This window comes from Aspergillus tanneri (genome assembly GCF_003426965.1).
Source record: "Aspergillus tanneri strain NIH1004 chromosome Unknown AapTan_7_pilon_pilon_pilon, whole genome shotgun sequence".
NCBI lineage: Eukaryota > Fungi > Ascomycota > Eurotiomycetes > Eurotiales > Aspergillaceae > Aspergillus > Aspergillus tanneri.
This window is the reverse complement of record NW_022984634.1, coordinates 4,225,580-4,252,587: the sequence shown is the minus strand read 5'-3', so window position 1 is coordinate 4,252,587 and position 27,008 is coordinate 4,225,580. Positions and strand designations below refer to the sequence as shown.

Below are 27,008 nucleotides of genomic sequence, written 5' to 3'. Positions count from 1 at the left end.
GGATGAGGGCTTATATATACATATAGCTACTACGTCAAACCGAGGAACTTGGTCAGTAAGAAAATTGCGGCGGAGTAAAGGTGAATTAGTGAGGCAATTGTCGTGACATATGACGTGATGGCGTCATTGACGAACCAGGAAGGATGTTGACGATCGTCAGGGATCTTGTAGTTGAAGACAAACAAACATATCGACCACCATCACCGTTCTTGCCAGAAACACCAAATACATTAATACTATCAGTAATAATAAAATAGTAGTTCCGAGTCTTTATAGTAATATATGTATTCCTATATCCTGCTATACTGCTATTTTTATATTGCTAATCTAAAAGCGTCTAATCTCTCCCTCGTTACCCTAGGCCCGTGCGCAGTTTTCAATCGTTTTTATGGTAATAGTCTTAATATCTCCCGCGCTCCCCTAATTTCAACGCATTGACTATACAACTCTCTTTTGCCTCAACATATCACTTGCTCAGTTTCTCACGGTGACTGCGGCCATCTACTAAATGTTGACATGGCCTTCCACTCCCTAGATGAGGCTAAAGATGCATTTCTTCTGCATATTGTTGCACGCGGTGAATTATATAAATCATACCAAGGGGGGGGTACCTCGATATTGTGGTATGTGCGTCCCCCGCGGGCAGGCGCCTATGTGGTCTGAAGCATCTGCTACAGTAAACCATTGAGGAAGACAAATTCGGCTACCACAACGGTTTCAGGACAATTAAAATTATACAGCTTCTTTTTACTATAAGTTCTATTACACCAAAAGATCGTTACATAATATTAATTGTATGTGGCGCTATGGCTTCATCATGGTTGTCGTTGAGTTCGAAAATGGGCGTCAGGTGGGACCGGGCGTCAGGTGATCACATACGTTATAGCTACGACTCTCCAGGCTCGATTTTGACTTTGAATAACCAATACTTAGGTTGTAGAGGGACCGGTGGCATTAAAGCTGAGTAAGGGTAACTTAATGAATGTGAACTTAGACACGCCCCCGAGATTGACATAAGTAAACAGTGAACAGTAATCTTCCTGCAGAACTCATCTTCTTAAGTGGTCATCAACTTTTAAGATATGAGTGATCACCCGTCTCCACCACCGAAACAGAATCCCCAACTCGAATTAAAAATTCTACGGAAATTAGTATACCTTGCGCAAGAGGTTCAAAAAATACAGAGGCTAAATATATAAACTTAAATATAAAGACAGAGAATACTAACCTCTGACAGTAGGAACAAGCTGCATTCCTAAACATGCGTTCGTTGGGTCTCCCTGATCAATTCTCCGGTACGACCTTAACGTCCGGTCAGGCTCAGTAGGATGTCGAATACCCGTGTCCGGATCCACATTGGGGAGTTTGCATCTCATAGTTCGAGAAACGGTGTAGATTTCAATGCCATCACAATCGTTGCCATGCTGTGGTTGAATGCGGATCCGTTTCCAGCTATCTTCAACAAACGCGGATGGTCCTTGAATTATGATATTGGCTCGGAAGCGACGAATGCTAAGACGCGAGATGGACGCTACACATCGTGAAGCGACGTCATGTACACTGGCTAGGTTCATGAGATTAATGGGGTAAACATCTGCAAAGCGTGTTACAGGCTGGAATCCAAGTTTCTCTTTGCGTGGTGCACAGCGGAAAACTTCCCGACGGTAAGATGGGCATTCTCGAAATAATGTTATAGGGCCACGGGCCGAATTACTAGCACAGAGAAATCCTCGTAGTGCTTGCGGAATATGCTGGCCATAGTCGTAAGCCATGGGGCAAGCTGAAAAGATCTTGACTGGTGTTAGAGGATAGCTGGATATAGAGTCTGATGAGGGAGTGAGAGGGACCCGGAACGATAACTCTCTGGACAGCAATCCTAGTCTGATGCCTAACTTGGCAAAATAGGAAGCGAAAACCGAGTCAGTTATAATGCGAGGGTAGAAAATAATCATCACACCTTCCGACTTGACCTCGTCCAGATCTGATCTGTATTCTCTGGATGTCGGGTCGGGAATCCAGATCTCAGGCCGGATAAGCACCATTCTGCTAAACTCGCCATCGCGGAGGGTCCTCAGTGTCCACTGCGGTTGACTTTTTCCACCTAAGGTTTTGCTGGATTTGGGGGTGATGTACTCTGCGAAACAGAATTGTCGGTCATACATGAATCCGGCCGGGACCACGTCGGCAGTGTCTAGCTCAATGGCGGAGCAACTTTTTATAGGATACGTGAACAAAGCTTTTATCCGATATGGGTAATGCCCGTTTTCATCTGTGTAAATATTGGGAGTCTTTTGACTGTATTTATGCTTGTACTCATCCTTGAGGTTGCTTTGGTGCAAGGGAAGACCTAGCCTGCGACATCCTTTTGGGACTGTTGGAGTGCGACAGTGCAACTGATGGAGAAGAAAAACAATAACGGGGAGAAAACAGATCCAATATAAGGCCTGGTCTAAGACGACGTTGGTGAAAAAGAGAAAGGGATTGGTGCGAGTATCTAGCATTGGTGCTAGAAATCCAACTTAGAAGTGTTATTTGTCTTTTCTTTGCTGGATTTTTCTGGATTTTCTTTTTTTAATCAGCTCAGATGGCAGAATTTCGGACTTCAGTTACATACACGTCTAATAATTGGTAAGTCCAGGAAATATAATAGATAACTAACCTTAGAAAATATTACAGTGAGACGATTACGGTTCTATGTGAACTTCTTTTGCAGAAATTGTCAAATCCGATAGTGAGGGTCAACACAGGGTCCACCTTAGATTCCTCACGCAATTAACTGCTGGCTTACTTGACCCGCACATCTCGTATCCTGTGCACTGCCTACCAATATGTCCGCATTTACATATTGGATGTCCATACTTACGCATGTTGACAACAGAGGACCTGCACAGATATCGGAACTCGTTCAAAGAGTACCTGGATGCTGAATAGTGGACTCAGACTAGGTGTAATCAAGTGCAGGGCTGCAGGCGTCTTCTTCTTGAAGTAATATTCATACAAAACCATGGACAGTTTACCTAAGACATTATTTAGTGTCATGATCAAATCCTACCCGGATTGGGATATATTACTCCTGGTAAATTATCCCGAATGTCCAATTATTATGTCAAGAAGGACATCTGGGAACGAAAGCCCTAATAATGCGGTGGCTGTTCCTGCTTTGTGGTTCGATTACGAGCTTCTCGATCCGGATGCTCCCTTTTTGTATAAGATTTTCAACCACATATAAGCGTCTGCTTAGGGGTGCCTATTTAAGAATTTTCCACTTTTTGTATGTGTGCGCTAGCTAGGTCATCATAGAACAGGAAGAGTTTTAGGCGGGCAAATCGGCATCCTTTTTATATTAATAAATTAAATCCCCCGGAATTAGCTGCTTCCATCTTCAGGGTAGATTTAGGCGGGAAATATTGGTGGGTGTTGGTCCCCCGCTTCTTTTGTTCCATGGTTAACTGGTGCTGAAAACGCAAACGTAACAAAAGCAGATAACCACGTAAACTCGTCTAAAACAAAGAAGATGAAAAGAGAGAAAACATCATGAATTTATCAGCAAAGAGAAGATTTCAACCACCTGTGTATAAGTCCCCTCTGTAAAACGACACATATGAGTCAACTATCTACAGACAAAGTTGTCATCGGTACCAGTCAACACTCAACGAAGAGAAACCGGTCAGAGAATGAATGTCAGTATAGCTGATAACCCCAAGCCAAGTGCATAATACGCATACCTTTTAACGTTAAGTAGAAATATTGTCAGACTTATGATCCAAATCCAATACACCGTTGGCATTCTCTGTTAGATATCTTTGCCCGCCTAGAAGCATGTTGGTAACTCCAGGTATCGCATTCTCATAATAAAACTGAAATTCTGACGGTGTACCAAGCTCCTTCCCAACAGCACCCTTCCTCTTCATGGTTGTCCCATATGGTGTTTCTCTCTCTGAGCCCTTAACCCTCTCACCAACTAGCCATCGTTCGTCTAAAGTTCCAAGATACAGATCTAAGGTATCAGTTTTGTCATCAGACCGCCATATTAATGGACTGCCACAGTTTCTGCAGAAACCACGATGCCGACGTGGAGAAGATGAGTACTCCTGGTATGTTGGGAAAGACGACAACGGTGGGGTGATTTGTTCGGGGGCAAGGACGATGAACTGGGTTAAGAGGCTGGCGGTCCATTTGCGACACATCGTACATTGGCACGTTGCCGACTGCTTTATCTTAAGTCTTTCCGGAATTCCCTATAACTGGATTCGTAGTAGATGCTCACCGGTGGTGGCCACTTGTAGTCTTTGTTGAATGTGATCTCGTACTTAATGGATGCACAAAGACAGCTACCAGATAGCCTCTCAGATATGAGACCTGATTTTGACATCTTCTCTCTCTCTCTCTCTCTTTCTCTTGTCGTAATAGCAACAGAATGTGTCTGTTGTTTGGAGCACAAAAGGGATCCGACACCTGCGCTGCGGAAAGATGGATGTATGAAATACCTAGTTGCAAACTCGATTTATTGATTTATCGGTGCTAAGTGCGAGCCAGCTGGGCTGGGGAACCCGAAAGATGTCAGGACACATGCACCCATGATAAAAACGGAGGGAAGTGAAGTGGGGCAGATCATAATGTCATTCATGCTTAATTAGTACACTGGGTGATGCTAGGCTATCTGGAGATGCAGTACCACTAACCGATTGGATAACGCCAACTAACCAATTAGCATCTTAACACGTTGAACAAAAAGGGCGCTCCGGGCCATAGATGGGGCCAAACACAGACGTAAGTTAATACGGACTAGTCCAGCTGACAACCAACTGCTGGGGAAACGTGGGTAAAATTGCTACCTATCACGGATGCCAAGACTGCTCGGCTGTAACGGGAATTTTTCAGACAAAAACATCCTTAAAATGACTCACACCCACGCCCTTTTCTCTTGTGGTGGTAAGGCAAAAACCGGGTCAGCTTTTACGGTTGCCATATCGGTACAAAACGCTTGAGAACGAATATGATAAAGTAATGATCCGCATCTTAGTTGGCTGCCTAATATGCGGGGTTCACACCGTGGAGAACAACCTCTTTTCCTGTACATGTTCTAGAGAGGCGCGAGTCAACCATTCAAGCAAGTATGGTAATTACCGTGGTCTAGCATATCAATATATCGTTCCCTATATTAGGCAACTGGTTGCGTGCAGCTGTTCGATGAGCCTACTGCCTTCATCCCCCCTGAGTCACATCAATAATAGCTAGACAGGATCCAGGATTTCACAACATGCGATATCAAAACCAAGAGAAAAAAATCTGTCTTGACTCTGTATATACATGTTAAGGTGCCAAGTGCCTATAATGCTCAGCTCCTGAGGTGCAATCACAAGGAAAGTTCCTTTAGAGATAACAAACTTTTTGCAGCTTAATTGGACAGTGACCCCACCAAGGACCAGATTTGCAAATAACTTGATATCATTGGCCAGAGCCTTCATGACCACGGGTAAAACCATGGCATCCCCCCTGCTGGACTCGCCGGGGTGGAGGAATTATAGTCCCTATTCTTCCATGGCTGTTCTTAGAAGTGGTTTTCCAACAAGCACCCTGATACCTGTTTTGCAATTAGTATTTAAAGTTGTATAGATGCATGGGTGACTTACGGCCACCGTGCATTCCTTAAAGCCGAACACAAGCAGCGGCAGGACAAGCACGATATGGTTGGCTGGTATTCATATAATGCATCCCGTCTAACATCAGTAGCTGCTTTACCACGTCCCAATGCAAGTTGTATGGCTGTTTTAGGAGACTCGTGGAGGACTTCGGATATGTAAATAACAGCGGCATCCTCTTCAGGACGGAAAGGAGCCTTTGCAGGCCTCAGTTGCGAATGTGTCGTACATAGCGTATTAGCTATATTAAATTGGCGAGATATGCGAGACACATGTCCATTACCGGAATTAGATGCTCTCACCCAGCCGAGGTCTGGCAGTATTGATGATAATGATGGCTTGAAAGGTACAGCCCAGCTTGATATATTCCCACCATTCACGCAGCGCAGGTGCTGATTAGTAGAGGAATACTCTGCAGTTTGATGGTCCTCCTCTTTATTAAGTGTTGTGAACTCAGGGGGGGAAATGGGGCGTAGGGAGCTATTCTATCAGCTACAGGCCAACTAGCCCAATTAGGAAGTAGATGTCATTCAGTGGAAACACCAGGAATCACAGTATCTCAACCAACTGAGTCTCTTGCATTCCTATCTAGGTGCTCTACCTCTAGACCTTGGGTACTCAACTATCTAAAGGATTCAGGGGTTGAATCGATCGTCAGATACTCCGCACCGCCAAGTCGGGCGGATTATAGTGTTTCCGTAACATTAAGAAGAGATGCGATGTCCATTGTATACATTAAAAAAACGTATATAATCTGTTGAATATCATAGATAGGTCCAGAATGAGTAGATATTGAATATTGAGGAGGGGAAGGGGCTGCGTGGGGGGGAACTTGTCGTTATGTAATGTACCCTGCTTGTAAAGCAATAGCCCAAGGCAATACCACGTTGTTTACTAGCGGTGTAACGCTCATGAGACTTGAGATAATTCCAGTCAGTACAGAGGGCTCAGCTCATATCTACAGTCATATCTAGAGAGGAGTAGCGGCTGTATAGACGGCCTAGAACTGTCGCGGAGCTCGGGCATAACCAGTAGTAATGAAACTGTTATTGGCTTGGCCCACCTGTTCCCGTGAATATCGGAGCTCGGGACTCAACCGGACTAAATGACGGCTCATAATCGGCACGGTTGGCTAGTTCGGTATCAAAAAAGCCCCCCTACATACGGGAAGGAAATATAAGAAATGAATAAGAGTAAAAGGAAAGGAAAACAAAACAAGAGAAACGGAAGTGGATTAAATACTAAGCTAAGGCTTCTCGAAGGGTTTGTATGAGGGACTTCCATATTGACTTAACGAGTTCTATATATAGTATATATTTAGAATGTCTTGCTGATATTTATCCTAAGTGATTATTGAAAATAAGCATACAGTATAGGTCTGGAGTGGGAGAACATCCGCGGACAACCTCTGCAAAAAACATCCTGGTACACAGCGTACTTTTGCTACAACCAAATAGACTGGCTAGGTAGAACATCCCTGTTTATAAGATAATGGCCGGGAACTATAATAAAAGAGCATGCCACCGCTGAACAGTTTGCAGAGCCCCAAAACTAAACCGTAGACACTGCAGGGAGTCAGAGTATACATTCCGGCCCCCAGGAATAATGTAACCTTGACCCTTCTGCTTCACCAGTGGCGCATTTCGGAGATTTACAAATTTCATCGCCAGAGACTAGTCCCAGGAGTCCTCGGAGTCTCCACCCAATTAGAAATCGTTACATGAGCTGTAGTCTCGGTAGGATGCATATACCCCACCAAATGGGTATTTTGCTAGTAGATGATGGGTGAGAAATCAGTCACTGGTTCGAGAATTGGGGCCTGGTCTAATTATAAAAAATGTCCGAATACTAAACTCCGATGGGTTACAATAATAGTTTTTGCATGCTTATGCTGCATACGACCATTCGCTTCTAATCTGTTGGTTTCCACTTTTATTGTACCATTCTTACATGCATAAGTTCACTAGGAGTAACAACAAAGTACACAGGAGTAAGAATAAAATTAGGGGACTGGTAAGTAATATCGGCTGTGAAGGCAAGGCCACCACCACTGTGCAATCTTCTGCATGAGTTTGCCATCTGGCATCGCCGAGTTCTCAATCGCCCAGATTTACTGGAAACCTTTTTCTCAGGGCCTCCCCATACCTGTAAAACACAATCGGTAGAACACCAAAACTTAGAGACAAGAACGCTAGCAGCGAGTTGCCCCATCCATATCCCAAGTTTTCGTACAAGCTCGGTCCAGCGAGAGGGAGCGTCCCGCCACTAGTACTACTACGGAGGTTGTTGGCCGCCAGGGCGCTGGCGCAGTGGCGAGGAAAAGCATCAATGATATATGCTTGGGTCGGAACCTGGAGGCCTAGAAGTTAGAGAGCCAGAGAGAAAACACAGGGATAGCTACGAATAAAATGAGAGAGCCCATAGTTCATGGGATAACATACAACACAGAAGACTATACCTACACCAGCAAAGCTGGTACCAATAATGGGAAGGATCCAATGCACGCGGTAATACGCCGACCACCCATACACAAATAGCCCGATAGGAAGAGCGAGTGCACCATATATTAGGAACGGGAGGCGGAACCTGGTGTGACCTATCAGCATCGAAAGAGAGATGCATGTATGTACGAGGGGCAATGGTCGGAACAAACTCCGGTTTCTCTTCACCATGCTTCCTGCTCAGCTGGTTGTGGATGTAGTCATTAAAGTAGCCCGCCACCAACAAGGCCAGCACCATTCCAACCCCGAAACCTAGGAACGTGAGGCCTGCAGCACCAGTGTCGAACCCGTACATGCCCTGGAAAACGATGGAGAGTGTCGTGAAAAGGATATAGATGAGTCCGTAGACAAAGCTCATATATAGAGAAAGGGCGAGGATGATGGGACTGAACATAAGCACCCGGATGGGGCGTAGGACGGCACCGCCTAGTAGTTCTTTCAAAGGCTTGGTGGTGCGTTCTTTGGCGCGCAGTTCTTTGTTGCCAGTGACCTTGCGGAGACGATTCACTTTTCGGGCGAGGATGACAGGGTGGTAGGTCTCCTGGAGCAAGAGAATGCATGCGATACAGACTGTGCCATTCTATGCGAGGAAAGTTAGCAAAGCAGATCATAAGTATTGTGTTTTGCCATACCAAGATACTTAATAACCAGAATATCCATCGCCAGCCTAGTTCGACGGCTATATAGCCTCCAGCCGTGGGACCCAGTACTGGAGCGACAACGTCGACTCCGCTAAACAGGCTGAGGATGGCACCACGGCGCCCTATGGGAATCATATCTGCAATGGTTCCGCCAGCGTTCGTGGTGGGCGCACCACCAACGAGACCGGCCAGAAAACGGCATGCCACGAGGGTGGCTAGGTTTTGAGAAAGAGCGCAGCCGACGGTAAAGGCCGTGAAAACAAAGCTCCCGATCTTGTAGATTTTGTTGCGGCCATAGATTTCTGACAGAGGAGCCAAGAACATGGGGCCGATGCCAAAGCCAATGACCTACGCCATCAGCTTTATTGGGCGTGATCAAGGATAAAGGGAACAGTACGTAAGCTGATACAACAAATGAAGCAGCTTCTTCGCTTTGGAATCGCAGGTCATGTTGTATATTCTTGCTTGCAGGTGCCATCATCGAGGTTCCGAGTGGACTTGGTCAGTTAGTTTTAATCCGACAATATTGGGCAGATTTGATGCACAACTTACGGTACTAGTCGCAGCGCACACACAATGACCACCGTGACAACCTTCTTCCAGCGGGGCCAATTTGTAGGGTTCTCGGGGTCATCTGGTCCATCAAAGTCGACAATGTGTGTATCTATGGGCACATGAGTAATCTGTGCCTCTTGATCATGGACTTCAAGAGAGATTTGGGAGGGTTGATCTTTCGACATGGCCTGGATGTGCAAGCGTAGATCAGATTGGCATTTTTTCTTTTTATTTGAAAGAGGGCTGATATATAAACAAATAACCCAAGCCTAGCGTGGTCGGGAAATGGTCGGCGACGTTCCATCTGCTGGATGCAAACTGTACCCACTCAAGGGTCGCTTTTGAGAGCAATTTCATGCAATCCTTTGGAACTTTGGCACCCTGTACACCACCTAAAGAAACCTGAACATGATCCAGTATCAAGATATGGTGGTCCCCATACGGTATGGTTTGGGTTTAAATACCGTTTATAAATGTTGTTTAAACATTCAAATCACTCAGATGTGTTGGAAGCGATTGCTTATCCTATTGAAAGGGTGGCCGGTGGCCGCTACTCATAAGTTCTAGGTAACTAATCCCATCGGACCACATAGGTATGAAAACAGTCGGCTTATATAGGGTCCATTACAGCTTGCTAGAAATTGACCCCTGGACTCGCTCTAATATGCAGGATAGCATGATGGAAGCGTAAGCGTCCAGGTTAGAAGAAACGTAATCATACACACCATAAGCATCATGAGCATCATCGACACTGTGAGAAGCAGGGTTTGCCGCCAGAGTTGTATACATAGCACCACCATCATAGGCCTGTCTATCAAGAAACATTGTCGCCGGGAATGGCGTAAGAATCTAGTTTTCTAGCACGCCAAGGTTTCAAGGATGATCTAGCGCTCAGAAGGCATATCGGAGATAGATAGAAATTAGTCGCCATGTCCTTGGACATATCCATAGCTTAACAGCCGCCCTCTATGTATAAGGGCTTGGTTGCTCTAAGTAGCACGTGAGCTCCCCATCTTGTTGGAGCATACGGCAACACATGGGCGCATGCCCACACGACCTCGCTTAATCATCAAGCAAGCCAATTGACAGTATCTTTAGGGAACTCCCTTAGTTATTGACCACTGTTGCATTCGGTGTGGAGCGTTTCCGACCAAAGCTCATACATATTTGGAAATACAAGCCGAGCCGATGCAGGGATCAATGCGCAATCTGAGTAGATGGATGACCTACCTAGTTAAGAGGCACAAGCCTCCAAAATCGCCGTCGGATGCCAATCGGGATCAATGACCCTCGGATCTAGTGAGTGGGGAGACTGCTGCCTCGTTAATCCAATATACTCGGATTAAGATGTGGGTCTGCCTTGATCCCGGAGCTCAACCTGGAGTAGACGGAGTAGACGGAGTATGCGAGTAGTACATTAGCCTGTTGAATCTATTCCAGTAATCGCGATTACTACATACAGTGGGGCTACAGATCTCCACTATTAGGTCCGCACCAATATTGTCTTCGCCCAACAACAATTCAAGCTTCAACTTGACTTCCGTGTCCAACTCCACTTCACACCCGTAGGCTAAAACGTATTGTAACCTTGCCCTCCACTTGGCTTGAATATCTATTCGGGAAGAGTTTAAGGGCTTCGCCACCCTATATTGCATCATGACCCCTCTTTATTATATGACCCTTGCTAATGGACATTCACTCTAGCGATTAATTTACTGTTACAATATGAGTAGTCAAAAAGATGAATTCTTGGGCCGCTATATCTCCTTACGAAACAAGCCCTAACCCGAAATATTGTACAGAGCGGATAATCCTGGCGCCGGATCCCAATTGGAAAACTGACACCAGTCAAATGAAAAGTCGAGATTACTCACTCCATCGCCGCCAAAACCATCAGCAGTCAAGATTGACTGTGCAAGTTGCTGTTGTTGAAAGCGAGGATTTAGCGTCTGGTCGAGGATCCCTTCGAGTTTTATTGCGGCTTGTTTGCAGAGCCCATGGTTGCGATGCGCCGGCATTGCCACCCAGTCAAGGCAGGACATGAATACACTGAGGTTCCTGATGAGCTCCGAATGAGGCAGTTGGGCGTTTTGCGAGGAGGGATTTCGTGATTCCCGAAGAAGCTCGTGAGCTAGAAGCTCTGCACTTGGGAGTCCGTAAAAGAGGAACTATGGGAATGGCTGCATCAGCGAACTGGAATGAAAAAAAAAAAAAAAGAAAAAAAGAAAACCACTGGATCACGAAGGATAATACCGCCCAAGAGAGATCAGTCCTTAGGCCAGAAACTCGGATTCGCTGCCGATTAATAATCAGGACCGTTGACAGGAGCTCCATTGCCGTGCTATAAATGGCTGGTGGCTTGGTCGAGGTGTGCTGCACAACAGTCATATAAATAAGGAAAATTGAATACCAGTAATCCAGATGGAGTAGCATCAAAGACCATACTTCCTCATGGTCACGGCCTTGGTCCCATAGAGTCGAGCTGTAATGCATGGAAGCTGGGCGAGCATTCCATGTGGTCTCTGCTTCCTGTAGAACGCGACTAGCAGAAAGTTAGATATGTTCATATAGCCAAGAGGAAATACAAACGCTGCCTGTTCTGCGAGGTTCTGCTTATCTATAGTCAATACCACTTCCAGAGCTTGTTCTCGGATAATGGCCAGAATAAAACGGAATCGGATGAATGTGATCGGTCTCAACTTTCCACGATCCATGGCCCAGCCATTCTGATCCACAGGTTGTGCAGTAGGACCGATAAAAAAATCATCCTTAGCCATCTCATCTTCGTCGAAGTCAAAAGGAGGTGTCAGGTCGCAATAGCGACTTTGGATTAAGGGTGGCCGCTTCAGGAACGTTGCCACGGTTTTATCGACAAAGAAAGTTGCGGCAAAACATCGTCGGCGTAATTGTCTCAGGAACAGAGGACTTCCGTCTTTGGGATCCAAATTGTAGCCACCTGAATATATCACGGTGGCTAGGTCACTGACATTACTCCAGAGTTCTCTCACTAAATGTTGATTAGCATCGCTCACGTTTTCCAAGGGGCAGAGATTCACACCAGAGTCGTCATGTCGTAAGGTCGCCAATATACAGTAATTATAATAGAAGCATATAGTGAGCTCATTTCCATCTTCTTTACTACAAAGTTTCTTGCAGCGATCAGCAGCTGAGAGCAGCTTCCCTAAAAGACATAGTCCTGAGCTATCCTGGCTCTGGTCAGAGTCCAATTGGCGAGTGTCAGGAATGTCAAGGAGAGTCACTGCAGCTAATATAAGAATGTTTCCAATGACTTCCCATCGCATGTTCAACCCTGTGATGCCAAGGTAGTATTCCTCAATGGCCATTGACTGATGCACAATAAGTCGCTGGCTTGAGTTTTCAAACATTCTCAGGCATGAGCCCTGTACATCTGCAGTATCTGGCCCACCGATCGTTTGAGGTAGGGAATCAAGAGCTGTTTTCATCAGAGGATATGCGATGATGGGGGCGCATCTTTGATAGTATTGTTTCACCAGATTCTTGATAGGAAGCATATTACTCTTTAAGAGCATGAGAATCTGTGAACCTATCTGCCAATTCTCTGATGAGGGTATTGTTTTACTGACAATGCTAGCACTTATATCTAGAGAGCTATCGTCTCCAGTACTATTGCCTTCGCTGTGTAAATTAGCATTCGCACTTCCAGCAGGGGAGATAAATAATGTACGTCTCGGAATGATTCCATGGCTGCGATGCACCACTACGGACGATTCGTCTCATATGCCCCCGGATTCCATTCTTTGTCATTGGTGCTGGATGATAGATGCAACGAATCCCTTTCGTGGTACACCTGCCACATATTGGCTGCGCATGGTCACATTTGAGTTTAAGGCTTCGACACGATTCGCAGGCCTGCAGCTTGCCATTTCGTCGCTTTGGCAATTGAGTACTAGTAGCCTCCATGGAAAGTGATTTATACAATTGTATGAGGTCGGAGGACGTCGGAGGAGCACTGGATCTGAAGCGCTGGGAAGGAAGTGGGCTTGACCCGTTTACCAGCCAAAGCCGCGCCTATATTATGCAGTACAGTAGTTAGTACTCGTACTCCGCCCCTGGAGGATCGTGCAATGGTACCTTTTGAGTGGCCCATGTATTCATTAGTCATACCAACCCCTCCATAGAACCCCGGGTGGTAAAACTTTTTGCATTATCTGTACAAAGTAGATAGGGACCAATGTCTGGCCGGTGCTCAACTCACACACTAGTAGTTTTAATGGCTAATTATAGAAGACAATGGTAGTTAAGGTGCATTTAATAATCCCAGGGGTATGTTTCAACATCTCCATCCTAGGTATTTAAGAAAAAATGAAACGGTGTTCTTGGCTGTCAGGTTCTAAGGTTACATTATACCTGCATCCCAGGTCATATCTTACCTTGGCTAATGGCACGGAACACTTCCCCCGTTGAAGCCTATGCCTCTTTGGGATGGATAGCTACTTGTATTTACCTATCCAGGTTAGTAAGACTAACAGCTCTTGGCTACTGCAGTCTATAATCCATATTACCTTGTATACTGCGTATTTTGGAGTAGATAATTGAATAATAGCAACACTAACTATTTATAACGTAATCGGCCACCGAGCTGCGCGGTCCCTACCAAACTACGCGTTTACCACGAAGCCATTCAAAATAATGGGCATGCTGTCGTATCCACGGCACTAAATATTCTCTAGGTAGGATGCCAACACAATCTGGCCGGTCTGCATCTGTATTAGTGTTGTATTTAAAAGTGGAGAGAGCCTCTAGTTCAAGCCTAAGGCTCTGGCCACAATGTCGCTTAATAATATAAATTAACTAACTAGTTAGTTAATGTTAAATAATATGGCCGTGGGTGGATGTTGGAACATCGGGTTATCCCTCTGCTCCGGGTGCTACGCCTTACAGACACCTGACGATAGATATTATGTAAAATCGTCTTATTTGAGACATGAAAAATTATTACCGTATCTTAGTCACGAGTCACGACAAAGTTCCTCTTGCGCGCTGGAAGTGCCCTGTGGTTCAATTTGCATGGAAGAATAGACAAAAAAAACAACCTAGTTTGTCTGAAAAGTGGTATAACAACATAATAGTATAGCTCACTTAAGGCATTAAAAAGAGATATAATGCCCTGTTTAAAAACGACGAAATCGTACGAGGACTGTGTAAACTACAGGCTGAACACCAAGAGAAACAGAGACGATAATGACCCTATATTTAGATCCGAGCGTCAAAAAATGCTCAAAAGGATTCTATGTGTATATAAATTCCATAAGTAAATAAGTTGTGGTATGTCCCTACAATTAAAAGACTTTTATATCCCCTGGCGCTTTAAGAGGTCCTCTAATCCAAATCTAGAGAGGGAGATCAAATTTATTATTCCATTGCAAAATCCGGACAAATGCAAATATGAATACATTCGCTATTCGCGTGGCCCGTCTTAGCTTATATTAAAATATTGTTCGAGCTCAAAAAGATGCTATGTCACATTATTGGACCTTCACGCATATTTTTAGCAGCTAGCTTATAATTGACAACTTAGCCCCTAGGATCCTACGCATTGCTGCTCAAGGGAACCAAGTTAGATCTTAATTCTAGAGGCTGCAAAAATTTAAATGTATTATAATTACCAGTGCTTTTTCGCAAAGCTCCTCAGGATTATCATTCTGATGTTGCTGAACCCACGGACGCGCTTCTTGTTTCTAAATGTACAATATACTTTGTAAGCAGATTGACGCCAGATACTATACAAATATAAAAACTGAACTTACCTGCTCGTCAGTTAATTGTGAATATGCTTTCATAAAGCACTAGTAGACCTGGTTAAGAGTTGATGCAAACAATAATAATTTAAGACTCAAAGAAAATAATCGACTCACTCTCATATGGCCTTCTCTGTCGCAGACTCCATTTTCCTCCGAGCACTTTTCAACGTCATCTCGAAGGAACTGTGGCATATCTTCAGGGAGGAGTCTAGCAAAACATTGTTTAACGTCATCAACTATGTTCACACTCCCCTCGCCGTCTTTGCAGAGCTCCTCGTATTTCTCATGGAGCTCTTTGCATTTCTCGCCAGCATACACTTGGCCGAAGTAGGCCACAGCAACAAAAGAGAAAATAAGGTGGCTTCTCATTTCAAATTAGCTAATTTTAATTCAACTGGGATAAAGATGTTGTAACCCGAACTATCTACTTAAGACTATTAGGAGGTCAGTCAATACTTATATGTTAGGATTTTCTACAAGCCCAAAATTATATCTCCCGCCTTTGGTCGGCGAGTAGCTAGCAATATTTTAGAAACATGGAAGGAAAATCATCCTGGTTCTGCTATTAACTGCCAATCGCTGCTTTTTTAGAATATCAAAGCACGTTACCCTCTGTTCCCTGGGGGTTTAACTTGCTTACAGCTTTCTTGAAGTTCTCGTAAACAAAATTATCTATTCCTATTATTATGTAGCTTCCCAAAGCACTGCTCTACTGAGCTCCCATTGCCATGTTTATAGTGGAATTTATCTTTGTTCTTTGCTTAGAGAAATTATGTAAGGCCAAGGCAATTCTGTGAATCCTATCAGATATGCCGATCCTTAGCTGCAGGCACTATTAAACCTAAAAATATTGAAAGTTGGTCATGCGTTTGCTTTATTTACACATAGGATCATCCCTTCCACATGTTAACCAGATTGGTATCACCCACATGATCTACATTATGGTAAGATCTGTCACATTCTGGCAGCTAAGAAGTTCTTGAATAGAACCTCATAGGTCTAGCCCTGCAGTTCAGCGCCCAAACTCTGTCGTGCATTTTCAGTCTCAGCTGGCCGCTGTTTACTGTTGGTATGTGATCAGCGAAAAAAATTTTAGACCTGTTCCCATATTCATATTAACTGCTTGGGAAAACCCGCGGGAAAAGACCACACCCGGAGCGAGCGAAAACCCCTTAACTGCCAAGATCTCGGCGGCTTTGTTCTTAAGACTCCTGCGACTGACGACCCTTTCTATCTACGGTTAGGAATACATGAATCGCTATGGCGAACGCTTCTAAATAAGCTTGTCGAATTCAATTATGAGCGAGTTGCATACCGGTTATCTGACTGAGTGCAACTGTCTTTGATTCTAGCGATGTATCCCCACTAAATACACTGTATCGCTAATATATGCCCCCCACTATACAGGTCTGAGAGGAATACGAATAATATAAGATAATAAGTAAGATACTATCTTAAATTGACGGACCCCATGGGACTGTCGCCCTCGCGTAGCAGCGCGTCCCCAGCCCCGCGCGCTTCTTGTCTCCCGCACGCGCTTTCGTTCGGCGAATGCTGCCCCGGGATGATCCCTGTAGCTTGCATTAGCAGAATAGGCGTATCTTGAAACGTTACTAGTCTACGAGGCAAGGCCGAAGAAAAAGATGCCCGTCCCTGCGCGTCCCGGGCGGCCGCCTCTCTCCCTGCCCGATGGTTCACCAGTTCCTCCCTCACCCGTGCCACACGTAATTCGCTCTCATGTGCCTGATTTCCCCTCTTGCTACAAAGCATCACGCATATGAAAACTGCGCGACGTGACGAAATTCACTGACATGACATAACATGATACAGTTATCTGTTTACCTGCAGATATCTGCAGATAATCATTCCAAAATTTAAACAGATAAATCATAGATCAGATACAATCTACTATCTGAGCTGCAGATGTCTGTGCCAAGTTCTACTGGAGCCCTTTAGTTAATTAGAGTTTTATTGTACTATAGCAGCAACACATATCAGGAGGCCCCAGTCTGAATTCCAAGCCCTGAAGGTACGTTAGCTAGACTGTTAACGTGATATTTAAGGCCAACTACAATGTACTAAAGCGTTGATCTTATATTGAAAATGGTATGGGGGTATGATTAGAGAAGCTATTACCTAGAAATATATCGAAAAACATAAGATGATTGTGTGGAGTTAAGAGCACCCCTGCACTAAAAAAATACCAGAAAGTTTCAAAATGAGGCAACATTATCACAGCCCGATAATTATTAACTTTTGAAGACAACATATAATCATCAACGCAGCAACCCTAATTGCTTACTATGTGGCCAGCAGGAAGTAAATCGTCCATTTCGAGAAACCAAAGACGACGACAGTATTTATTACGGATTCATTGCGCCTGGAACCAAGCTCTAAAGGATGCGAGGACCTGGGACTCGATGGTCTAGGACGGCATCTTTTGCATCGAAATGGGGGCGACCCTTTTGAATTAGACAGAATGCTAGGTCATTCAAACCATTTTGTGCCTAGAGCGATTCTCACAAACATAAAGAATAGCAAGGCTACAGGCTGCAGGACAGTCACAGTTCAATTACTCTGAAAGAATACTTCTCCTGCTGCTTGATTGTTTTGCAGTAATAGACAAGATATGGAAACAAGTTTTTACCAACAAGTCTCGTCTCATCTCACACCCTACGACACTAGAGCGCGCCGGTCGAGGGTCAATGTGAGGCGATCTTATTATTAGCAAGTACAAGAAATCCCACAAGGTCTACGAGAATCCAGAACTATAGAACCGCTTTCATCTCCTAATCGTTTCCCCATCCGCCCTCGCGGTAAGCACTCTTAGCCGCCGCCAGGGCAGCAATTGAAGCGATACTTGCGTCTCCCATTATATCTAAGACAGCAATATCCGCGCGCAGCTCTTGGGATAGCCAATTGGTCAGCTCTACCGCCGTCAGTGAATCAACCCCGAATTGGTGCATCGGCCTGTCAGTGTCCAACCCGTCCATGGGTAGGGACAGTGTTTCGGCGAGTTTCAGCTTCAGAGCCTTAAATGCAGCAGCAGTGGCCTCTTTGATGGAGCGTGCGCTGGAGAAAGCCGCAGCGAAATCGGTAGCCTCGGATTGCCAGGAATCTGACGCTGTGGCTGAAGTGCCTAGGGACAAGTGCTGGAAAAAGGGCCGTTGGAGCCAACTCGTGTGCATTCCATTTTCACGCACGCGTGGTGCGATACCCACTATTATCTGGCTCTTGTCCACGGGTAGGATGCCTACATCTGGATCGCAGTAATGGTCCAGCAGCGCATGGAGATCAGACTCGGTGACTGGCACGAAGGATGAGTTTGTGAGGACCTTCTTGCGAAGTTCGGGATGGTCATTCACCACTCCTGTGGAGACAAACAGGCCTAAATCGATCGAGACTGCTTTCTCGCCGCGTCGGACGCGGTAGCGTGCCAGCCCGTCCATAAAGGTGTTGCCTGCAGCGTAAGCGGATTCTCCCCGTGTCCCATAGATGCCAGCAATAGACGACAAGAGAACGAAGAAGTCCATGCCTGAAGGGAGAGCCTTGTGGAGATTCCAAGATCCCTGAGCCTTGGGGGCTGTGGCAGCCCGCCAAGTTTCAAAGGACAGGCTCGGGAAGGAGGAATTCTATTATGGTGTGAAGATGGGGATTAGCTGATGTACGCAGAAATTTCCTTCCAGAACAAGCCAGCCAATACTTACACTAACCACCACTGCTCCTTGCACGCATCCCTTCACCGGGGGCATTGACTGCTGGGCGTGACGGAGGCAAGATTCCAGAGAACGGCAGTCGGTAATATCGCAGGCCAGGATTTCCACCTTGGCATTACTACAGGCCTGTATGTCTGCCGTCAACCTTGCCGCGTGAGCGCTCTCCTTTCCGGACCGTGAAAGTAGAAGCAGGTTCTTCGCTCCACGGTCGATGAACCACCGAGCGACACTGCGGCCTAGACCACCTAGACCGCCAGCGATGACGTAGGTCCCATTGGAATCGAATAAACGTATTGGGTTCGCCTCAAGCGTAGCCTATTCTCACGTGTCAGGAATGGTCGACATTACAGGAGGGATCAAATGGATCCCCGCCGGAGGGGGGAGAGCTTTTACCATCACCGAGTCCTCTGGCCTCATTTCCAAAACGGTCTTCCCTATATTTTTGCCGCTCTGCATCTGTCGAAACGCAGTTTCGATCTCAGATAGCCCATACACTCTCAAAGGGGAGGCCGGGCATAGGTGCTGTTCTAGGATTAGCGATAGGATGTGCTCTAAGGCCTCTGCTACTCGATGCGGTCGTTCCAGTGTCATTGCCGCCAAGTCGAATGCCCTGAAGGTCACATTTCCTAGAAATGGTAACATAGGGAGTTTGGAATTGGAAAGGATGTCGTTCTTGCCGATTTCCACGAACCGGCCGTACGGTGCGACAGACTCCCATGAAGCTAGAAGCCCGTCCGACGATAGGGAATTGAACACCACGTCCACCCCCTTGTTCGCTGTGAGACGTCGAACTCCCCGAGCGAAAAGAGTATTCCGGCTGGAGAAGATGTGGTCGGATGGAATTCGATAGTAGTCGGTGAGAAATTTTGCCTTACTCTCGGATCCTACCGTGGTGAAGATTTGCCCACCCAGGTATCGTGCCACCTGGATCGCTGCTTGCCCGGTGCCTCCAGCACCAGAATGAATGAGGACTGATTCCCCACGCTGCAGATTGGCAATATCGTGGAGGGCGATCCACGCCGTCACGTATGCCGCTGGGAGAGCAGCGGCTTCTGCGAAGGGAAGTTGGTCGGGGATCTTGACCACAGCCATGTCCTCGCCCAGTCGGACATAACAGGCGTAGCGACTGGCGTGGCATGCAACGACGCGGTCACCAGGTTGGAATCTTTGGCACGATTCCCCAACACGGGTGACTTGCCCGGCAAACTCAACCCCGAGAGCTTTACTATCCAGCCGGCCCAGCGCAATCAGTACGTCCAGAAAGTTCAATCCGACATTCTTGACCTGAACTTCGATCTCTGTGGGCTTTAAAGGCTGCTCCACCGAACGGTCCTTGACGAACTGTAGGGTATCTAACAGCCCCGGAGAGCCAATCTCCAGTCGAAGAGGTGGACTGCTTCTGATCATCTGCGGCACGGCTCGTGGGTGTTTTCGACTGGCGAGCTTTTGGTTCATAGCGCTGGCATGCACAACGCGGCCAACATGGAGCATCCCACTTTGTTCAATGTACTCTGTATCGGTGACATGGCCAGCTGTTATTCCTCGGATGATCCTTTCAATCAGTTGTAGTTGGTGCTCAATCGATGCGGCACTCGGGTCGAGGGAAACCGTGGTCAGCTCGGCCCGGTCGTTCTCCTCACCCCATACCCGGAAAAGCCCATCCACCAGTCGGGATTTTGGCCATGGCTCCTGGCCGCCACCGCTGTTAACCCAGACCACCTTCGTAGACAGAATGAGCCAGTGGTGCAAGAGGCGAAAGTCTTCTTCCGTGACGTCGTACAGGAACGGCGTGTCAGTCTCGACGAGGGAAACGTGCACCGCCTCGGGGCACGGTTGACTGAGTACCGTGTCCTCCAGCGATCCAAGTGTGATGGTTAAATCGGTAGATCTCTTCAGACGTCGTTCTAAGTGCTGTGCCATCGCGAGCTGCGCCGTACTGCTCTGTGTGAACAAGATATGAACAGGGGGGGGTGGGCTCTGCTGAACGACCCGCGTTTCGATTGCCGTCGACAATATCAGACAGGCTTCCTGGCATATTGAATTGCTATAGTCCGGAATTGCTACATCGCAGCCTGAGAACCCGCTCTTCACCAGGTACTCATTCCACTGGGCCTCATTAACGCAGGGACTATGCTTACGTTCCGGTTCCATGCCTGTGACCACAGTCAGTCACAGACAATCCAAGGACTTTAAACAAAGGCAACAGATAAACAGAGAGAATAGAGTAGAGAAGGGAAAGAGAGAACTTGAATGCCTACCTCGCCACCAGTCGTCCAACAGCCCAAATATAAATGCGGTTCGAATCGCCTCAGGCCGGGTAAGCTCCAGGAGAATCAATTGGCCACCCCTAGAGCTCCTTGCGTCAGCGTTGTGTAGTAAATTGTTGTCGCGGGACCTCAAAAATGTACTGCGAGACTTACGGCTTAAGAAGCTTTCGAACATTTGTCAAGCTTGCATTGAGGTTGGCCGTTGCATGCAAGACCTGTCAAAAAAATCCGAGCCCATTAGAACGGTAAACGCCATTTCCAGGAAGGGTGTGCGCTCACTAAAAAGGCAACCACCATATCGTAACTCTCACACTCAAACCCCTGCTGTTCCGGGTCATTCTCAATATTGAGGGCCCTGAATTGCATCCGTGGACCCTGATCTGCAAAGGCCTCTCGTGCCTTAGCGAAGAATGATGCGGAGATATCGGTAAAATCCCACCGGGCGTACCGTGGCACCTCCTGGTCACTGTTTTTGTTTCTCGCCAGTATATTGATGCAGTAGTTAGTCATTGCTCCAGTCCCCGCACCAACTTCGAGGATTTTCATGTGGGGGTTTTTATGTGCTAAAGCGTCGAGGTATGTGGCAAACTTAAGCATCCTAGGCTGGGTGTTGACCTACGGGGAGGGACACGCGGTTAGATCTCCAGTTCCATGGGCTTCAGGAGCCCAAGTGGGTCAGATATCACGTACGATCTCATAGTAAGAGTCTCGGTAGAGTTCCCCAGTGAAGAGCAAACTAAGAAGGTCCAACTCTCCGGTAGCGAGGCTAGGAAGGTGTTGACATATGGTGCTCACGAACAAGCCTCTCTTGCTGGTGCCGGCTAGTTTTTCATGTAATTGAAGAAGGAAATCATCATCTTTCAGCCGGTTCTTCCAGGTTAGAGCGCTGAACGGTGATCTTCCCGATTCCAGGAGCCTCTGCTGGTGCAACCCCCAATTCAGATACTTCCGTAGATGAGGAGGAAGATCTCTCGGGCCGCTCTTGCGGCGCATCTGATCGAGAGCCCTGATGAGCGAAGCCAGTATCAGGAAATCCAAGTCTGTGAAGAACTGGACCGGCTCTGATTCTGCAGCCCGTCCGTCTTCGAAGAATCCACAAAGCTCATCCTTTTCCAGCAGGCTCATGTCTGGCTTCCACTGGACGTAATGGCAGAGGTTATCTGCCTTTGCTCTTTCTCCGGAAAGCGACCTGGAGCCGGCAAAAGGAGCGACTCGGAGCCCCTCCATGGCTATGAGCACACGACTCACCGAATGGTTGAATGCGTTTATCGAATACCGCAAATCTCCGATAACGGATTGGCGGGACCGGGCATGAACTTTGATGGTCTCCGCAGTTGGGTAGCTAAGGCCTGACCTGGATATCCAGATGCGGTCAATACGCCCAGGAACCCCCACAACTCCAGTATGTAGACCCATTTCCGTGATGATTCCGCAAATCGTGTGGATGACAGCGTCCAACGTAGTCGGATGGATGACATGCTGTTCTGCCTTTAAATTCTCCCCGCTAGTCTCCCGGTACGTCTGGACATCCGATAGTAGCTCTGTGTGCTTGCCGTTATCGGAATGAAGAGCTGTTATGGCCCGGAATGCCGGGCCATATTGGTACCCACTGCTGGCCAGGATGTAGTAGAACGCTGCAGGGTCAATCGACACGGTACACGATCCGGCGGCATTGCGGTATGTCTGCAGCAGGCCAGACTGCCATGCCTGTTCCTCGCGGCCATTGCGGTCTAAGCCCTTTTCTTTGCCTTCGAAATTCACACAGATGGAGCCTGTGCAGTTTTCCATCCATCTGTCGCCCACAAGTGAACAGATCCGGAATTCAAACCAGGCACAATCGGTTACTTGGCTGCCCCGAGTACGACGGAGATGGATGGTAGTCTCTACGCTTCCATGAGAGGGTATCGGCAGGGCAGAGTGGAAGACGGAGTCGTGGATGTCGAAGGAAGAGATTTGCAGCCCCTCGGGCTCAGCTAACTGTGTGGCAGCCTCAATCGCCATCGCCAGCATTCCCGCAGCCGGATAAATCATGGAATTGTTGATCTTATGGTCCTGAATCCATGCCATTTCATCCCTGCGCAAAATATTCCGCCATTTGCCCTCCATGGGGTTGTGGTCCTGGTCTGCAATACCGAGTAAGTCCAATCGCCCGGAATTCCTGCACCGGTAGGCCAGGCTTAGGCGGCTCTCCTGCCAATAATTCTTGGTATGGTTAAAAGAGTATTCCGGCAAGTCACTGAGCGTTTCTGCTCGGTTCCCGGCGGGAAACGTGTCATAGATATTATTGACCTGTGACAAGTCAATCGGATAACCACTGCAGTGCAAGTGGCCAGCAGCCTGCAATATGGTATCGGTTGCGGAAATATTGCGCTGCAGGGTTGGCAGATATGAGGGAACGTGAGACGCTTGACTATGTTGCAGTATATCCCGGCAAGGGCCTTGCAAGGCTGCATGTGGCCCGATCTCTAAGAGATGGCTAATGGGAATGGCACGACGATGACTCCCATCAATCTTTTTGGGCACTTCGGTGGCCGATGAGGAGATCAGCCGCGTGAGAGCGGCTGAAAACAGCACCGGCGAGACCAAGTTCTGTACCCAGTATTCCGCTGTTGCTAACTGCTCCTTGGGGACCCAGTTTCCGGTGACAGACGAGATCATTTCCGGTGCGCCCAGCGGATTAGGACCCATTTCAATATCTCCAATAGCATGGAGATAGGGCACGGAGACTTCCTGCATCTGCGAGGAATGATAGGCAACGCTTACAGCCAGCCTACGGAAAAATATTTTGCGGCAAGCCAGTATATCCTGCAGCTTCTCTATCTGCCTCTCCTCCCCGGAAACCGTGACGCTCTTAGGGCTATTAATGCAAGCTACCTCCAACGGGGCGACGTGACATTGGGCCGCAATGCACTGCAAATACTGCTGGATTTCGCCTTCGGACAGCCCTACCGAAATCATTGCCCCATTGACTGGGCTGGTGGCTGCAGCTTTACCGACTAGGATGCCCCGATGATGCGCCACTTTCAACGCAGAACGCTTAGATAGCGCACGAGCACAGTACCTTTAGAAGGTTTCAGTAAATACCGGCACGCAAGTCTATATAGAATTGGGTGGTCCTTACGCAGCGGCAACCTCTCCTGAAGAATGGCCTATGACCGCAACAGGAGTGATATTCCAGCTCGCGAATAAGTCGATCAAGGCAATTTGGAGCGCCGTGCAGAGGGACTGGGCCAACGTAGGATCCTTTACCTTCGAGTCGGGCTCCGAACGTTGCAGTTCGTCTTCAAATATCAGCGTCGCAAGGAAAGTGGAAAAAGAGAGCAGGAATAGGATAAACCACCCACCTTGGAACTGCCAGTTGCACCCAAACGACTGAACGATTCTCTCGGCATCCATCATGCTGCTCTTGAAAACAGGATATCGATCGAAAAGTTCCTTCCCCATCGCATGCCATTGAGCTCCTTGCTGAAAGCTTGTTAGACGAAGTGTATTCAGGTAGACCATAGCTCCAATCAGCCAGCAGGTGATCAATTGGACTTACCCCGGTAAATACAAATGCCAACTTCGGCGACGACAGAGCTCGCACGGGGGTAATGAAGCGGTCCACCAGATTATCAAGCCTTTGGTAGGGATTAGCAGCCACAAATGTCCTCCATTGTAGGTGGCTGCGCCGTACGCTCAGGGTGTACGCCAGGTGGTGGAGGAACGCTATTCGATCCGACTGTGAAATTGATAAGCTGTCTAGGTAGGGCTTCCACGCTTCTGCCAGGCGCTGAATCCCGCCGTCATCGGCTGACGACCACACGAGCAACTTGGCGGGCTCTTGGTCAACCATGTGGCTTGCTGACCCTTTAGCCTCATTATCCTGACTGGTAAGGGTGAAGCCAATCCCATGGAGAGAAGGTGCGCCTGGGGTCAAAGTTCGGTGGTGGCCATTGAGCTTATTCAGGTGGAGATAGTGGTAGGCGTCATCCAAGACCACATGGCTATTCGCTCCTCCAAACCCGAAGGAGCTAACGGAGGCTCTGCGCAAGCCATTGCTGGGCCATGGAACCGTGCGGTTCGGAATCTATCATACCATGGTTCCTCAGTCAGCACCGGGATACTGTTCAGTGGAACCATCTAGAATACCTGGATATGGAGGAACTCGTCGTCAATCTGCATGTTCTGGCGCTGTGCGTTGCAGCTGTTGGGTGGAATAAGACCTTTTTCCAAAATGAGAATCGTCTTAATGACTCCAGCAACCCCGCTGGCGCCTTCCAGATGTCCCAGATTTGATTTGACAGATCCCCTGTCCTCGTCAGTATTCGGTCTCACAACATCTACTGCCGCAAATACGGCGCATCACGTACACATATAAGGGCTCTCCTGCGGAGCGGTGTTGCCGAAATGCCGTCCCAATTGCTCTTGCTTCAATCGGGTCGCCCACCGAAGTGCCTAAGCCTAATTAGCTTGATTCAGGCGGATGATATATATGCAGTCGTGAAGCTCTGAACGTCCAGGGGGGTTCTTTACCTGTACCATGGGCTTCAAAATACCTTGTGACGCCCATATCAAGCCCTGCTTTGCGGTAGGTATCCCTAATCAGGCGTAGTTGAGATGCCTTGCTGGGCTGCGTGACTCCCGGCGTCTTCCCGTCTTGATTTGACGCTGACGAGCGGATGACGGCGCGGACGGGGTCACCATCGCAAATGGCTGCTTCCAGTGGCTTGATCACCAAGACCCCTACGCCCTCCCCTCGACCGTAACCATTGGCTCGCTGATCGAAACTGTAGCAGCAACCGTCACGGGACAGCAAACCGAGATTATCCAGGCTTATGGTCATCTCAGGGGACAGTATGACGTTGCTGCCGATAGCTAGACCCTTTCTGCTGTTAGTCAACGCGGGGTGGGTGTCCATTTAATTGCTCAGAATGTGGAGGGGGGGGGGAACTCACCATGGTGGCATCTCCGCTCCAGATCGACTGACAAGCAAGGTCAACGGCCATCAGGCTACTTGAGCAAGCTGTGTCGACGGCGGCACTAGGGCCGACCAGGTCGAAGAACCAACTTATGCGGTTGGCTAGCATACTCCGTGAGTTGCCAATGGACATATACTTGGGCATCTTCAGTGGGTCCTTGGTTTGCAACAAGAAGTAGTCATCGCTGAAGGAGCCAGCCATCACGCTTGTCCTGGAGCCGGCCACGTGCTCCATAGGGAGGCCAGCATTTTCTAGAGCTCGATATGTTGTCTCCAAAATCAGTCGCTGTTGGGGGTCCATGGCCTCCGCCTCCGCCGCGCTCATCGCAAAGAATGGTGCATCGAAGGCGCCCAGATCCTCCGCCAGGAAATGTCCGCCTCTAACACAGGTGCTGTCGAGCCGACCTTTGTCCGGATGATAGTGACCGTCGATATTCATCCGACTTGGAGGAAAATCCGAGCTAGCACATCGTGCGTCCAGCAGCATCCTCCAAAAGGAGTTCGGCGACACGGCATCTTGGGGGAACCTGAACGAGAACCCCACCACGGCCAGCGGTGGCGGGGCGTCGCCTGTACAAGCAGATCCCATGGCGGATAGATAGAATAGCTAAAAAAACTACGAGATGGGTAATGAGGTGAGCAAGAAAACACTGCAAGTAGCCGTACCTCCAGTTTCTATTCAGAATATTGGGCTATTCGGTGTAAGAAGAAATTCAAGGAGGGACAAAACACTCCTTGTCTGCGCTCCCTCCGGAACTGGTGACGTGAACTTCAGCATCTTTCAATTCAAGAGTCCATGACGCATACTTGGCGGATAAAACTATGAGTGTTGCATCCCGGAAGCATCCATTTCCTGTCTGGACACGAAGACTCTCAACGTCATTATTATCACTCTTTTCTATATACCCGTGCACAATCATACTGATTGTTCATCAAAAATGTC

At 47.6% G+C, this 27,008-nt stretch overlaps 4 protein-coding genes across 4 annotated transcripts; all 4 read right to left on the bottom strand.

Moving 5' to 3' along the window:
• Window positions 1–1,223: 1,223 nt before the first annotated feature.
• Window positions 1,224–2,501, bottom strand: ATNIH1004_008010 (uncharacterized protein; the record flags this gene model as incomplete). Its single annotated transcript, XM_033572623.1, has 1 exon — window positions 1,224–2,501. The coding sequence occupies one exon, from the start codon at window positions 2,499–2,501 to the stop codon at window positions 1,224–1,226; it is 1,278 nt and encodes a 425-aa protein (XP_033425938.1).
• Window positions 2,502–7,193: 4,692 nt separating this feature from the next.
• On the bottom strand, window positions 7,194–9,524 carry ATNIH1004_008009 (uncharacterized protein; the record flags this gene model as incomplete). Its single annotated transcript, XM_033572622.1, has 7 exons — window positions 7,194–7,207; window positions 7,298–7,338; window positions 7,788–8,001; window positions 8,105–8,723; window positions 8,776–9,132; window positions 9,182–9,281; window positions 9,337–9,524. 7 exons carry the CDS (start codon window positions 9,522–9,524, stop codon window positions 7,194–7,196), a joined length of 1,533 nt encoding a protein of 510 aa, XP_033425937.1.
• Window positions 9,525–11,120: 1,596 nt separating this feature from the next.
• Window positions 11,121–12,803, bottom strand: ATNIH1004_008008 (fungal specific transcription factor domain-containing protein; the record flags this gene model as incomplete). Its single annotated transcript, XM_033572621.1, has 3 exons — window positions 11,121–11,507; window positions 11,593–11,881; window positions 11,929–12,803. The coding sequence occupies 3 exons, from the start codon at window positions 12,801–12,803 to the stop codon at window positions 11,121–11,123; spliced, it is 1,551 nt and encodes a 516-aa protein (XP_033425936.1).
• Window positions 12,804–17,911: 5,108 nt separating this feature from the next.
• ATNIH1004_008007 (Type I Polyketide synthases (Type I PKS)) lies at window positions 17,912–26,654 on the bottom strand (the record flags this gene model as incomplete). The annotated part of the gene is made up of 14 exons (XM_033572620.1): window positions 17,912–18,754; window positions 18,830–19,153; window positions 19,232–20,991; window positions 21,097–21,185; window positions 21,259–21,320; window positions 21,385–21,720; window positions 21,796–24,166; window positions 24,227–24,386; window positions 24,450–24,570; window positions 24,647–25,174; window positions 25,237–25,396; window positions 25,458–25,542; window positions 25,621–25,969; window positions 26,043–26,654. 14 exons carry the CDS (start codon window positions 26,652–26,654, stop codon window positions 17,912–17,914), a joined length of 7,800 nt encoding a protein of 2,599 aa, XP_033425935.1.
• Between the last annotated feature and the right edge of the window lie 354 nt (window positions 26,655–27,008).